The sequence below is a fragment of the Poecile atricapillus genome, chromosome 1 (assembly GCF_030490865.1).
Source record: "Poecile atricapillus isolate bPoeAtr1 chromosome 1, bPoeAtr1.hap1, whole genome shotgun sequence".
Taxonomy (NCBI): Eukaryota; Metazoa; Chordata; class Aves; order Passeriformes; family Paridae; genus Poecile; species Poecile atricapillus.
The window spans coordinates 66514098-66530928 of record NC_081249.1 but is presented as its reverse complement, the minus strand read 5'-3'; the positions used below and the strand labels follow the sequence as shown (position 1 = coordinate 66530928).

The 16831-nt window shown below is 35.9% G+C and overlaps 1 protein-coding gene across 2 annotated transcripts in view; it reads left to right on the top strand.

The window, feature by feature from the left end:
• The window catches only part of NBEA (neurobeachin), a 461177-nt gene that overhangs the window by 406729 nt on the left and 37617 nt on the right, over positions 1-16831 (top strand). For both annotated transcript variants that reach the window (XM_058860312.1, XM_058860303.1), the window contains exon 49: positions 9940-10107. In XM_058860312.1, the coding sequence (XP_058716295.1) occupies positions 9940-10107 (168 nt within the window). The remainder of the gene's footprint in view (positions 1-9939; positions 10108-16831) is intronic.

The following is a 16831-nucleotide window of genomic DNA, read 5'->3' as shown; positions in this document are numbered from 1 at the left end:
TAAATCATCATGGGACCTTCAGAATTTAAGCAGAAAGAACATTTCTGATGTAAGATTTTTTTAAAAAATTTTGATAGACAATTATTTTATAATAGAAAAAAATAATACATGTGTATGCTTTTAGTAATGTTTAGGAACAGCAAGGTATATTTAGATGTTTTGGCCAGCAATACTTCAATTTGTGGTTTTGTTGTGGAAATAGTTCTTCCTTAAAATGCATATTGCTTGTCTTTCAGGACTATGGTTGCAGTAAGATGTGGGTTTCCATGCAGTTGCTGAACTGTTCAGTTTATACATTACTCCCAATAGTGCTTTTGTGGTAGCATTGCAAATCGAGCTGTGTTGATTTGTTGGGGGGTTTTTTCTGATCAGTTTGGTAATTTAATTTTAAGAACTGTCTATTTAAAGAAAATTGTTCTTCAGTAGTTGATAGAAAAAAAAATAGTTCTATGAAGTTCAAGAGAATAGAATATTGTAAAAACAAACCTATTCCTAAATGTAGATGATTTAGAAGTGTCCTCCATTTAGAATAAGTGGTTTGGCATATGTACAACAGTCTCTTAAGGAAGTGATGGCAACCTCATCACTTGAGACATATGAAATGTACTACACAAACCAGAAGAAATGTATTCTGTCATTGATAGATTAGTCTGTCATTGACAGGAAGAGGCTGAACAACGTTTCTTGACTGTTTTCTCTTATACCGCATATATTGGAAAATTCTTTTTAAAAACAAGTAATTGTCACAGCTGATGAAAAGAAGTTCAAGTGCAATTTTGCAAGAAAAGAAGGAGGTGTACTGAAAGGATCACTGGAGTACATTAGAATTCTCAAGTGTGGGATGTGCAGTCACAGGTCGGTGTCTCTGAAGTGCCCCTGTTGCTGCACAGAGCCCTTTTTTGAGTTGTGGTTGTGGCTAAACCCAAACTGAGCCCAGGTGTAAGCACACTAAAGTCAACCTAGAGGTTTAGTTTTGACATCTGAAAGAACAAAAGTGTGAAAATGGAGAAGGAAGCTGCCACCTATTAGGGGATATAATGAGTGATGCTTATTAAGGACTTCCATTCTTAAATTTTGTAAAGAATCTTCCTTTTATCTTAAACTGCATTTTATTAATCTTATCTTCCACAATGTTGGAATTATTACTAGGAGGATAAAAGGCACTATAAGAGTGCATAAGAGATAAGATAGAGTGCATAGAGAGAAGAGATCATTTGAAAAAATCTTAAGCTTATTTTGTTTCCCTCGTGCAATTCCTGCTTTTAGAAAGTAGCGTAGCAGCTCTCCACTGAAAAGTTTTGTGCTGTTGAAGAAAACAGCTGCTTACAAGAATTTAGAATGTAGCATTTAGGCTTCCTTAGGGCTGCAGGACTTGATAGTGAGGTAATGACTAATTCCACATGTGTGTAAGTATGCTCAAACTGCCAGGAGACAGACAAACTGATGTTAAGACTGGAGAGATATCATAATTAAAGTACATAATTGAGTATTTCGCAGATTCTAAAATCACAAATTGTCACCCATTTGTATCAGACCCTCCCTCTACTGTTTTCCAGCTCTTTCCTCACAGATGTGAGGATGCCATTTTTGTACAGTTTTGCCAAGAGGCAGTTTCTGCATGGCCTTTATTCACCCCATCATCTACTTTAAGCAAGAGCATGAGCTGTAGCTAAAATTCGTCCCTACATAGATACATGCTATCTTCAAATGAGCAGTCAGGAAGCTTGCAAATGATAATAAAGTTAGGAACTGCCTACAAAACAGAAGAAAGAGGCATAGATTTATTTTTTAAATGCAGAAAATAGACTGAAAATCACCTTGAGTGGAAAGAATTGAAGATAATAAGAGGCAGAAGTCTGGGGAAAAAAAAACAGTACCAAAAATAGAGCAGTAGTAAGGTAGGGGTGACAATGAACAGCAATTAGATTAGATAAAACTCTGTAATTCTATATCCACCAGAAGTAAATGTATTTTGATGCCATCTATAGAGAATAATTACATTACAGAGGATGTAAAAAGTTGTACCTATCTATAGTCCTTTCGAGACTGCACCTGGAATATTGTATTCATTTCTGGGTGACTGGAAAACAGAAGCATTCACATTTGGATGGAGTTCAGAGGATAAATGTAAAGTGAATAACTTTGGGAGTTTAAAGAGCATGATATATGCATAGTATTTTACAAAGCTCATTATGAAGAGCAAGTAGCTAAAGAAGGATAATCCTTTTCATGAAAATGCAGATAGTATGTGTAATAAGAAGTAATGGAATTACATTTTGAAAATATAATAATTTGAATGTGTAATAATTTTTCTGAAAAACTTCCTCACGTAAGGTTTTATTAACACATACAACAAACTGCCAGTACCCTGTCTTTTTGGTCACTAAAATGAAACTGGTCTAAGGAACAAATACAAAGGGATTGGAAACTTTGACATTCCCTACCTAATGTCTGATTCCATTATTTGAACCGGCCAGCAGATGTATTATTCACTTAGGTCATCCTCAGGCCAGGCTTTGGCTGTTATACAAGAATCTATCTTGTGGAAAAAAAATAGCCTGGGTGTGATGCTAACGTGTAAAACACAGCCAGCTTGTGCAAGCCTGGAATTTCTACAGCAACTTAGCAAAGCAAATAGAGAATATGTTTACAGAAAACAAAGGAATATTTCAAGGAATAGTTATCCTGATCCCTTATCTAATAAAATCAGCAGTAGTAATTTCATTTCAGTGGGAAGAATCTTATTTGCTAGTGCATAAAATGCAATGGGATCTTTTTTCCCTAGCTGATGCTGTTTTCTTATGTTAATTTTTTTTTTTTTTTGGTACTTTCTGCAGGCATATATTATGTGCAATTTTATGTGGGCGTAAATACAAATCCTTATATGCTACTTGCACATTTATGAATGTATGCATTTTCTTTAATTAACAGCAAGAATATCATCATTTCATCCTGATACTTAGAAAGAAAACACAGAACAGCCTAGGAAACATCACAGAGGCACAGTGTCATAAATCAGCACAATTTAACCAAACTGGTTAACAAGCTTTACTAAAATTCTGTGCAAATGAATAAATAGCAGGCAGGGGTTTTATATTTTTATATTGTATAATTTGATTGTATAGTATAATTTGGTTGTTTTACACTTCAAACTAAACAGAAGTGAAAGTAGAAATGTTTTTTCATCAAAAGAGATTCCTTTAAACTTGTGAAAATTAGACTTATTGTAAAGACTGGAAAAGACAGTCAAGTTACTTTTAAGACCTATCTTCAACATTTGATATATACATCAGGGATTGTTGTAGCAGTTTTATTTATCCATACAAAGCTAGACTGATTACTATGGAGTTACTCATGAAACATTAATAAAGCACTATGTTCAATGCTAACATGATTATGGTCTGACCTCAGCAACGGTACAAAGGACAGAGGCAGAAAGTGTCCCTGATAACATTACCCTAATGCTGGGCTCATCAATCATAATCTCCCAGCTTACCAAGGAAAAAAAAAAAAAAAATCCACGCATAAAACCTTCCACAGATGTGCATCTGTAGTCCTACTCAGCCTCTCAGTCCCCACAGACTCAGAGCAGTCCAGGAGCCAGAAATAGAACAGACTCAGTCAGTAAGTCAAGCATGTTAAATCAAGGCAGGGAACACCACTGTGAAACACTGAAGCACAGCTTTTATTATAAGCATTCTTTAGTTTTGAAACAAAAGATACAAGATTGTGTAATTCAAAGTTAATTATAATGATATTTTAATTATGGCTTATGCACATATTAAATTACAAATTGCAGTGCTGAGTAAAATGTATTCACTATAAATTATATTTTTGAGAGACTAAACAATGTCTTGTTTTTGTTACACATATTTTGTTCCTATTACATAACTGTTACTGAGATTGAATTTTCTTTCTGTCTCTGAAATGATTTATTTGCACTCCTCTGCTGCCAACTGCATTTTTGTACCATTCCCTGTCTATTCAGAAGCATGCATAAAACTTCATAATTAAAAAGCTTCTTGAATAGTCATTAGAAATATCTAGTATGAAATCTCTGTGCTATGAGAATCTGGAAGATCTTTTCCTCCTAGATCTTTTCCTCCTCACCAATCAGCAGCAGCAGACATTTCTTTTCCACCAGATAAGCAGTAGATAAGACTTGATATAACTTCCTCAAAAGTAGCTTTGATTGTATTTTTTGTATTGCCAAGGTTATGCAATTAAAACTTACACTGCCAAAAGGGGTTTCAATGTACTTCAGATTTTTCAATTACTTTAATCAGTGATTTTTTTTAACTTCCTATACTGCTGAAGAATCTTATTTATATAATGAAGATGCTTACATAAAGGATCAGTTTCTCTGCAGACATCCTGAATAACCCAAATCTATATAACATACTTCTGTGTCTCTTCTATTAAAATATTATTTTTCTTAAAAGAACATAACCAAGGTGAGATAGCAGTATTTCCTGAAATATTTCATAAGGAGAGTCAAAGATTTCACTTGGATAGTCAGTGCAAGGAATAGTAACTGAGGAAGAGAAATATTTGGTGGAGAAAATCTGCAATGGCTGCAGAGGAGCATGGAAATGAGGGGAGAGGAGAGAAGCCCAGCTCACAGGCTGAAATAGCTGATGATCTGTTTTTGAGCAGATCTGTAAAATGAAACTGTCAGAATAATTATAAGAAAATATCTTTAAATATGTTACATATCATTTAATAGCAACATGGAAAACTTTTTGGAGTGAGTGACAGCATATGGATATGGAGGGCAAGTCAGCAAGGCAGGAACTACAGAAAGAGAAGGTGCAACCATGGTCCAGACAAGAGGCAGCATCAGAGATTTCCACTTCTCCAGTGACAAAAAATGCCTGGATAGCATATTTTATAAATCCGGAACTTCTGATATTTTACACAGCACACGGTCTGTATTATGATAAAAACCGCTGCTTCCTACTGATGTGCTGTGAAAAATACTTCTAATATCAAACTGGAATGAGTATAAAGGAAAGCGTGCAGTGTTCATAAAGGTCATAAAGAGCTATAGTGAGAAGTAATTTGGTTTATAATAACTTTATTTAGTTTTAAAATCAACTTACTAATACCTCTTTCTATTTTAAAACAGCTATAGGTCAGATTTTCAGCCCATGGAATATGTACACGTACACTTGCCTGCAAATACGCAAAACCCACAAAATATGTATACACTAGATAATAGTGTATATATAATTAGTGTATGTATATATATATATATATAATAATAATGCTTGCAATTTACCTATTAGCAATAAAAGTCACTCCAATAGAAACAGTACTGGAACCTTCCTTAAAACAAAACCCATGAAAAAAACTTGACTGGAATGTTGCTGCTTGAAAATGACTAATAACTGTTCAAACAAGTTCATTTTGGGAGTGCTTGAATAAAACTTTGTTTTGTGTACATTTTAATTGTGATAGATAACAAGATGGATGTTGGCTGGTGTTTAACTTTAAGAATCTTTAAAAAAATACTATATAATTATAAAAATACATAATTATATAAGTAATAATTATTATTATTTTAGAAAAGTTTTCTATAGCTCGTATTTAAAAATGCTCATAAAATTAAAGTCCTCAATTTAATTTAAATCCAAAGTGCTGATTTTTATGGCCATCATTTTATGGCCTATTTTAAGGATATTATTGTTATCTTTTTCTGTATGTTTTTCCTACTGTATCTACAAATTATCTTTTATACAGAAAATTCCCTCACCCTATTCCCTACTGAGCATTGCATATTCTTGAGAAACCAAACGATGTACCATTGACAGTGAGCAGCTCATAAATTTTCAGGAGGCACTTACTTGGACGGGCAGTAGCCTGTGCATTAGAGCAAATTAGGGAGAGGATTCTGCAAGACTAGCTTTGCAAAAGTACTTGGAAGAAACACCCGCAAACCAGGTCAGACCTAATACAAGCAGCTTTCCCGCGCCTAAAATAAATCCAGATTATAAAGCCTTGACCCACTGAGGGTGAGGTGGGACTTTATAGCATTTTGGTAGCCCTTTCTTGAGGGCATCTTTCCTGTTTTTTATGGCTGGTGTCATGCCCCACAGGATGCCCTGACTGGGAGGCCATGAACATCACACAGTACCCATTTCATCCTGCAACTGGAGGCTGCATCATCCTGGAGCTGTGAGGTGCTAAGGCCATGAAGAGCCATTCTTCTTCACAGCTCTGGCTCCTCTCTCCACCTTCTACTCTGGTCCTTTACCTAAATCCTGCACCTCACCAGTGTTACACCACTCTTCTGAAATATATAGTTCAAAATAATTACATTCCCTTGCTATAAATGTCCTCAGTTTCTTCAAGAAACTAAGGTTATTCCCCAAGGAATTAAGGACCATTATACCTGTAAGCACAGTACAATAAATCTGTTTAAATAATTGGAGACAAAGACATGGCATGCAGCTGTTAAAAAGCAGCTCATTTATTAAGTTATTAAATAACCATATTAAATAACCATGTGAAATAGAAGTTCTCCAAACCTGCCAGGGTCAATAAAACCTTCTCTAGAATGAAAATCTGATGAGTAAGGGCTGGTCATGTAAGTGGAAACTGCCTTAGGGAAATATAACATATATGTTCAACTCTCTTAACTCTTCTAACTTGAAAGGCTGAAAAAAGTGCAATCCCCCTCATGAACAAGAGTGACAAACTGGCAACAATGGACAAGGTACTTTTTACCTTAGCCTTCAATGGCAACCTCTCTTCTCACACCTCCCGAGTGATTGGACTGTAAACTGGGGAATGAGGGAGAAAAGTCCCTCCCACTTTAAGAGAAGATCATTTGTGGCCACCTGAGGAACCTGAACATGCATCTATGGCACCTGATGAGTTGCATCCCAGAGAGGTCAGCTGAGGGAATCAGCTGATCTAGTTGTCAAGCCACTCTCCATGAAATGTCATGGCAATCAGGAGATTGCCCTGGTGATTGGAAAGGGGACAATATTGCTCCCATTTTTAAAAAGGGTAGAAAAGGGGACCCTGGAAACTATTGACCACCTCTGTGCCTGGGAAGGCCATGGAACAGATCCTTCTAGAAGCTGTGGTAAGGCACATGGAGGGCAGGGAGGTGATTCAGGACAGCCAACAAAACTTCCCCAAGGGAAAGTCCTTTCTGACCAAGCAAGTGGTCTTCCATGATGGAGTGACTGCATCAGTGGACAAGGGAACAATTTCAGGTATCATCTGTCTGGATTTGTTTAAGGGTTTTGATATGGTCCTTTGCAACATCCTTCTCTCTAAACTGGTGAGAGATGGATTTGATGGTTGGACTGTTCAGTGGATAAGGAATTGATTGGACAGTTGCGTCGGTCAGTGTCTGCATAGACATCAGTGGTGGTCTGCACTGGCACCAGTACCATTTAATATCTTCAACAAGGACATAGAAGGATCGAGTGCACCCTCATCAGAATTGCAGCTGGTCCCAAGCAGAGTGGTCTGATTGACACACCTGAGGGCTGGGATATCAACCAGAGGGACCAGAAGAAGTATGAGAAGTGGCACATGGGAATCTCATGAGGCTCAACAAGACCAAGTACAAGGTGCTGTGCCTGGATCAGGGCAACCCCCAGTATCCACACAGGCTGGGGGATGAACAGATGGAGAGCAGCCCTGCCAAGCAGGGCATGGGGATGCTGGTGGCTGAGAGACTGGACATGAGCCAATAAAGTCTGCCTGCAGGTTGGAAGGCCAACTTCACCCTGGGCTACATTAACAGCCCAGGTCGAGCAGCAGGTCAAGGGAGATGTTCCTGCCCTTCTGCTCTGCTCTACAGAGACCCCACCTGGAGTGACGCATCCAGCTCTGGGGCCCTCGGGAAGGACATGGACCTGTTAGAGTGAGTCCTCAGGAGGGTCACAAAGATGACAGGGGTCTGGATTTTCTCTCTTATGAAGACAAGGCTGAGAGAGCTGGGCTTGTCCAGCCTTAAGAAGACTCTGGGGAGACCTTACTGTGACCTTTCAGTACTTAAAGGGGCCTATGAGAAAGATGGGGATAAACTTTTTAGAAGAACTTGTTGAGATATGGAAGTGGGCAATGGCTTTAAATGAAAAGAAGACAGATCAGACAAGATATACTTAAGAAATGTTTTTATTGTCAGGGTGGTGAAACACTGGACAAAGTTTCCCAGAGATGGGATGAATATTTCATCTCTGGCAGCATTCAAGGTCAGGCAGGACAAGGCTCTGAGCAGCCTGAAGTATTTGAAGATGTCCCTGTTCATTGCAGTGGGGTTGGACTAAATGACCTTTTCAGGTCCCTTCCAACTCAAACTGTGCACCGGTTCCATGTTTTTGTGATTCTAACACCAGTGAGAGGATGTTAGATGAGAAAAGTGTGAAATATGCTCATTTAAACCAAGCATCGGCTTTTTTCAAAGGTATTGTCTGACCTTTGAGTAATCAAAAGTTCTGTTGTTTTCCTGAAATGCTCTTTATATTCCAGAAATAAAAATGCTAATTTTATTAATGAAATGCCTAATAATTATTTTTGTTTATTACATTTTAATAAATAAACAGTATATACAGATCAAAAGAAACTTGAAACATGCAGAGTTCCCTGGCTCAAGAGAACTCTGATTTACATTGCTGTAAATTGATTTGAGGTGGATGCTAGAAAGATAGCTGGCTTTAAATTCTAAATTCTTAAAAAACCTTATTACATACAAAAGGAACATTAAAAATGGAGCATTTAAAAGTAAGGAAGTGCTTTGCTTTATTGGTTGTTGCTGTGGCATACTTAATTTTATCTTTGCATGCTAGCATCCTGCACGCTAATTGAGGTAAAAGTCCTATGGAAAAGATTATATGGAATGATGTAGTTGCTGACTGTATCATGTCGCATGCACACAGTACAATATCATTGAGGATATGACATTTTAAAATGATTTGTTGAGAGGCATGCTCTGAAACTAAATAGTATTTGTTTAATTGTATTTAGTATTAAGCCATGTTAATACTATTTTAATAATGATGCATTATGCATATGATGGCTTCTGATTTTGAAAAGGAAACAGCGAAATTTTGTCTGGTTGTCTGCAACATTTCTTTATAGCTTTTTATGGTATGCTCAACTTAAGCCCTTGAAAACTGAGCTACATGTCAGCTCTTAAGCCTGAGTCTTCCCATCCATTCTCATCAGAGATAATAGTCACTAGTTTTGACAGAAAAGGGTCCAGTTTTCCACCAAAGCACAGAAAGTTCCTTTTCCATGAGGAGCATTACAGGGGAAATCTCTGAGGAATGACTGCATGGTGACCCAGGCATGGTTTGCCTTGTCTGTGGCTATTCCTGTTTGGGGGGTGGTGAGGAGGAGGCTGCTGCCTGTAAACAGATATCAGGTACTTCAGTGCCTGATGATTAGTTCTGAAGCACCCTTCATTTGATATAAATAAACAAAATAAATAATCTTTTCCCAAAGTTTATCAGCTTGTAAAATCTGAAATTTTCTCAGGAAAACATGAAACTCTGTTATAGCTGGGAAGTGTTTTGCTGAGTAGTGGCACTGTGATAAAAACAATGGAGGAATTTCCAATTTAGATTTAAGACTAATTATAACTAGCTTGAAAATTATTTGGAAGACTGGTTTTTAGAATTCTCTTTCCCATTTCCATATTTATTTTTTTTTTGACAATTTACCTAACCTACTTGAAAAGCCCAGAAATCATTAAAATACTTGCAGCTAGGAGAAACCCAGTAGCTGAGACAAAAATTAGCATGATATAAAGGTGGAGGAAAAAGAGAATATCCTTTTACTGCTTGTCTCAGTAGAATAAGTTAAACTTTTTAATGTTTGAAAAATTTCAAATTTATCAAATAAGCCTGAAGAGAACATGTAATGATGCCTGCTATGTTTTCTCAGTTGATTCCTAATCCTGAATTTCACTTGCAGGCCCTGGAAAGCGAGTTTGTATCATGTCAGCTTCATCAGTGGATTGACCTTATATTTGGCTACAAGCAACGAGGACCAGAAGCTGTGCGTGCACTCAACGTTTTCCACTACCTAACATATGAAGGCTCTGTGAACCTGGACAGTATCACTGATCCTGTCCTCAGGGAGGTAGGTGTTTACTGTCATTTCATGCTAAAAACTGCTGTCATCTCACAAGAAATGGTACTTTTTCCATCTTTCACTGCTGGAGAAAATGGATGTGTTTGACTTGATTCAGAATTTAGGCCCCAGGTGATTTCAGAAGCAAGTATGAATGAACTATCAATAAAACAAATGAACCTAATAGATTTAATATTCAGTTATGGTGTAGGAAATGATAATGGAATGTATAATCTTTAATATAGCGTCTGCTATGTTTTATAATTTACTTGTATTAAGTTCAGTTGGAACCAAAAAATTGGAAAAGAACCCTGGATCATAGTCACAGAGGAAAAAAATCTAACATTTACAGTCAGATGATGTTAGTGAGACTGTGGCTGAAAAAGATATATTTTCTAGAGTGACTGCAGCAAATATATAAACTACTTTTGATCACATAAAGTATAATCAAACTGTTACCAAAATAGAAAATGTTTGCTATTTGTTTTGCATTTAAGTAATTATGTTATATATATGTATGGATTATATATATATATATGTATAGATTATATATATATATATATATATATATACAATTTCAAATATATACAAGTGAGTGTTTTAAATTAATCAGTAATTTTTTAAAAAAAAATGTTCTAGATACCCTGGTATGTTTCCTTCCAATGACTGTATTTGTTTTCACTAAGACTAATAATTTTAATGACGGTTTTCTAGTACCTATTCATTTGCATGATGATTTTCTACTACCATTCATTTGTTGGCTAAAACAATTGAAATTTGATGAAAAGTGTGAGGAAGCAACAGCTGCTAGATGAGTACTGCTGTGATGAAGCTCTACACACAATCTTCCATTCCCCCAGATAGCTGCCATCTGCTGTATGCAAAACAGTAATAATGTACATTGCCAGCCAATGGGGTTTTGTTTGTTTGTTTGTTTCCAATCTTGGACACAGAAATTTGCAGATTTCAGAACGAAGTAGATTCTAGAAAGCATTCATTCAGCTAACTACTGAGTTTTGTCATTTTTGGTTTTTTGTTTTTTTTTTTTGTTTTTTAGCAGTGCATTGATGTATTCTGTTACATTTTGTGATTTTTTGGGAGCAGAACTAAAAAAACATTCAGACCTCAGGCTTCCTAGAACTGGATTTTCACTGCATGCACTGCAAAGCTTAGATTTTCTAAACAATTAATATTTCCTTAGTTTTAAGATTGGCTAGAATTGCCTCAAATATTTAATATTGACATCTACGTAATAATTTTCTGGATTTAAAATTTTGAGCATGAGAAGAGCCATGCTCTTCTAGAGATAAGAAGAAACAATGTTTTTTAAAGTATAGAACAGGTGTCAAGCACCATGACTACAAGGGATTTGCATGGCTTAGGGTCCAGATCTGCATGGGCAGACTTCTATGTCTTGACTTTTAGGGTCTACTCCCACAGGGCAGCTTGTAGGATTGAGGTCTATCTGTCTGTCTGTCTGTGCACCTTATCTAACATTTTGTGACATGATGAGACTTCAGCTCTCCTGGGGCTCTACTTGCATGCATAACTTGTCATCAGAAATTTAAGAAAATTCATGGAGACGTTTTTGTTCACTCACTTGTAAATCTAACCCACTCCCTTTAAGTGAATGACACATAAACCTCTTCTTAGGCAATTTTCACCATGTAAATCTAGAAGCACAAATTAATCTTGATTGCAACAAGTAAGATTTGTACATAAAATTCATTGTTAGCAATGAGAAGGCAAAATGACCAGAAAAAAAAAATCTTCCTTATTTTTGTTACATATGGATAATAAAATTGTATGCAACCATTTGAAAATCATATGCTATTTCCTCCCAGAGATCTCAGGAGTCTTGATTTTTGGTTTGATTTTTGGTCATAAGAAAGTTTAAAAATACTTTTAATTAATTTTTAATCAGAATTTATAGTACATGTTTAAATATAGATAGACTTAGACCTGCTTTCTGTCTTCCTGGGCTCTGTTTATGAAACTAGCAGACATTCTCTGACCAACAATAAAGCATTTGACATCTTGATGATATAGAAGATCATGTATTTGATGGTATTTTCTGTTATGAATATATATGATGGGGTTTTTGCTTTTTTGTTGTTCGATTTGTGCTTGTTTGAGTTTGTTTGACTTTATTCTGGCTTTTGGTAAATATTCCAGAAAATAAATTTAAAGCAAAAATATATTTAAAAGCCTCTGAAGACCCCTTGTAAATACAGAAATTAAGGATAGAAACACTAGTATCTTTAAAATAGTGAAAAGAGTTGTTTGTCGTATTTTACAGTGGCAAGTGGTGGTATCTGGCATTTTATTTTAGAAACATTCCAGTTTAGAATTAATTGCACCCTGCAGTTATCTGGGAAAACGCATCTCTCAATATCCAAATGCTCTTGATATTTATTTTGTAAATAAACTAAAATATTGTGGTCCTGTGTCAGAGAAGATGGTGAATGTTCTCAGTAGATGGCTGTAAAATAAGCCAATCAATAATACAACCTTATTGACAGCAGCCATTATCAGACCAGTGGGCTCAAGTATGGCAGTAACAGCGGCCATAACTAACTCCATATTGAACTGAGTCCCAGCTGAATCTCTCCAGTGAAATAAGTCTCCAAATAAAAAATACCCTCCCATTCTGAGCTGATTGAAAGACATAATTTTAAAAGGTGGAGCCCTGTGGCCTGTTTATGCTGTACCTTGGCCCTTCCACGTTCACCCTTTGCTTGAGCACCTCACTTAACCACTAAAAAATATGATCTTAGCTTTCTGTGAAGAACATTAAAGTTACTTCTGTAGTCATCTATCTAGAAAAAATATTCAGCAGTGGAATAACTGATCCCTGCCATTTCTTACATCTCTCATATGCTTTGGGAGCTGTCTAAGAAATCTCTACTGTTTAACATTGGAGAAATGGCCATCCTGTGTATTTGTTCTTTGCAGATCTATTTAATTGCAGATTTTCCATCTGACTTCCTTTCTTCATTTTCTATAAAGAAAATTCCTAATGATAGAAACCATAATACTGGGATAGCATTAAGCTTTACATTACTTCAGTTTATGAAATCACATACAGCTGCCTCTGTAATACCTCTTTGGCAACTTAAGGTCTGCACTGGATGGGTTAAATAAACTGGTTTCATTTCAACATACTGAATTTGATTTTTTCAAACAACTTCAGAATTGCTGATACCACAAAAAATGATTGGTCATGATGACTTACCTCAAGTTCTTACGAAGGCAACAGGAAAATCCTGATTTACATGCTCCATGGAATAAAAATATAAAATTGAATTTCATGGTTTCAATCTTTTATGATTAGAAATTGGTAAATTCTCCAGTTCTATCAGGTGTAATGCTCTCTAAGTCACATATTGCAAAATGATTCTCATATTGTAATGAGGAGGAAAAAACAAAATAAAAGAAACATTTTCCAGGCCCTAATCCTTTTTTTTTTTTTTTTTTTACTTCAACCTTTTTTAAAGTAAAAGTAAAAGCAGTGAGGTGGAGAGGTGGAAGCTGAAACTTGAACAGCTTAAGGATATTGATTCATTCTCACTTGACAGGTGGAATAATGGTTGCAGCACTAACCACAGCAATTACAGCATTAAAATGTCAAGAAATTAGAGGTCAGAATAACAGATAATTTTCTTCCTTTTGTCAGATTAAAAATTGACATTCTTTGACAGCACAGGATTTCTGGCTGAGAAAATTATGACAGTTTAACTCATCTTGTACTTGTAAGGCAGTAATTGATAATGAACTTTACCATGACAGTCTTCTCCTGTGGAGAAACATGACAGAACATCCCTGGTACAAAGCCTGTATCTCTTTTTAATATGTAAACAGTAGTTATATTGGACATTAGATGTTATTTGGAATTGTCTTTACTGTTAGTTTACATCATAATCCAAATCCATTTCCACTAGATAGACTCGGCTGACTTCAGGGAATTGATGCTGAGAATGCTAATACAGAAAGAGCAATATAGGAAATATGGTTTATTTATAGTGCTTTGGTGCCACGGGTCCACTTCTTTGGTAGAATATAATTCCTCCCCTGGTTTCTTCCAGAATATCTGTAAATTTTAGGAGCCCCTTTCTTCCCCAGACACCTGGAAATGGGGGCACTCAAAAACCCATTGAGTTGTGCTTTTTTGAGTTAGGAACCTGTATAACACAAAGTGCTGTGGCTGAAAGGAAACAAAACAGCCATACTGGCCACTAGAAAATGCAATAGATGAGACAAAATTATTTTTATTTATTACTGTCTTAATTTAATGCCCTGTAGATGAAAATAATTAAGTGGACAATTTAGTGTATAAAAGGCTAATCACATGTAGTACTGAAAACACATCTATTTGCAGAAAAGTAATATTTGGGGGTTTTTGATTTTTGGGTTTGTTTGGCTTTTGGGGTTTTTTTTAATCATAGGCAGATCTCTGCTTATTTATTTTTTTTCACTTTCACCTAGTTTGTGGTTAGAAATATTTTGAAAAAGAACATTTCATCTTTCAGTTTGCTTTGGACTTAAAGCTAACTTTGTATCAGCCGTGTGTTGAGCTGCAAATCCAGCTTAGCCATTCAGTACAATGACTTCCCTGTGACTGTTGCATCTTCACCATTTGCTTGCATCTCCCCAGTCCATCAGGAATTATTGCAAGAGTGTAGTAAAGCAAGGCAGTGTGAACCTAGTAGGCTCAGATATTTCTCCCGAGCACCTGTCAAGATACCTGAGCATACTTGCAACTCACACAGCAAATTGAAAAATTATTAAAATTGCTAGTGTTTGACAGGCAGTTGCTGTGCCCATAAACTAATCCTGGTAGGACAGTTTTTCTGGCAGCTAACAGAGCATATGGCCTATGCAATATTTATTTCTTTGGTGATGACTTGATATTTAGCATATTTAAATAATTTGAAAAGTCATAATGATGTGGTGTTCTTGCAGTGCTTTTCAGCTACCCTCATTTCTGGGTCATATTTTTTCTCTTCTATTTTCTTCTGTTATCTCTTTCTTTGATCTGACAGGAATAACAAAGCATCCCTCTGGATCTGCTATAGTGAAATATGCCCACAGGAAGCAGAGTAGATCACATCAGTTTTCACTTCTTTTTTTTTCTCTTTTTTTTTTTTCCCCTCCTTGCTGAAACACTTTTTGCTACTACAGAGGGCTGACATGATAGGGCTGTCAAGACTCAGCAAGATAGATATATCTTTAACAAAGGGAGCTGGAGTGCTAGCCCTTCCCCAGTGACTGAACCTGGCAAATTTATGAGGAAAAAATTAACACACTGTTCTAATAGCACTATATAACACTTGCAAGGTAGTGCCAGCCCTTGCCACCAAGCGCTTGCTCTTCCTTTCTCTCAGAGTTATTCCTATTTATTCTGATTTCATTTTTAACTTGTAAAGATATTTTTTCTTCTGGGAGCTGTTTCTTTGATGTGACAAGAATATCAAAACCACCCCTATGGATCTGCTTGATTGAATTGTACCCACAGCACTGGCCACTTATATGTTCACTTGTATTTAATTGCCTCCATACAAGGGATGGTCTTTGCTTCCTTTCTAGGAGCAGTCCTGCTTAAGCGTGAATATGGATAGTGGTGAAATTAGTTGGAAGCTGCATGTAGTATCAATATCTGCTTTTTTCATAGTTGGGTTAAGGAATTCAAGTAAAAGCTGTCATCAAAGTAGAAATAATTTTCCTGTATGCTAAGGGGCCTATTCTTCTCTAAGAAATGTGTATTGAATTCTGCTGACTTTTGTCAAGAAATCTACTTCTTATTCCCAAATAATGTTTTTCCTAGACATAGAGAACAAGGAATTTTTTTTCCAAATTTAAACTAGTTTTGGGGGAAAAAAAATCTTTATTATTTTGAACTATTTTTGGCCTGTGTGTTTCATTGCATTATGAGATTATCTACAGAATATTAATGGATTTTTTTAATGTTGCACTCTGGGAACATGTATAGATATAATATAATAATTTGTATGTCCTTCTTGTGAGTTTCAGAGCTCTGTATCATTCTCTAAGTAGAAAAGGAAGAGTTTTTATTTGCTGTTACTTTGTTATGATAACCCTCTGTCGATCAAGAAGCAAAACACAGGGACTTTTTGAGGATAAGATATTTACTTCTGTAGGTAAAGATTCCTGTAGAAGACACAAAATATAGGAAAATACATATTAAATAAGAATATTCAATGAAGAATTAATATAAATTGCATGAGGTCAGTTACCACACAATAATTGCCCAATGTATAGACTTCTACTTGGATAATAATGTGTACACTTCCATATGTTGTTCAGAGGAAAGGGCTTTCAGAAGGTACTTGCTTCAGAACAACCAAAACATTTTAATTATGCATCCAATTTAACTATGAAATTACTTTTTGGGAGGACCTACCTACCCTAAGTAACACAAGCCACCTATGACAAGGAGTCAAGAATCATATTCTGATCCATAGGACTCCATGTTTAAAAACATCCTTCTACCATTGTTCAAAACAATTATCCATGGTTAGATTAATGATTGGTTGTGATGTCTTCAGTTAATGAATATATTAGAGATGAGAAAAAGTCAGTATTTCAAAGAATCTGTGATGATCTGAATTCATGAGCATTCCTGGATCATGCTGTTACATGTTTGTGGGAATTCAGAACCTTTTCAGAATCAAGAAAAGACACAGTCAAAATAAAACAAATGGCACTTGTTTGT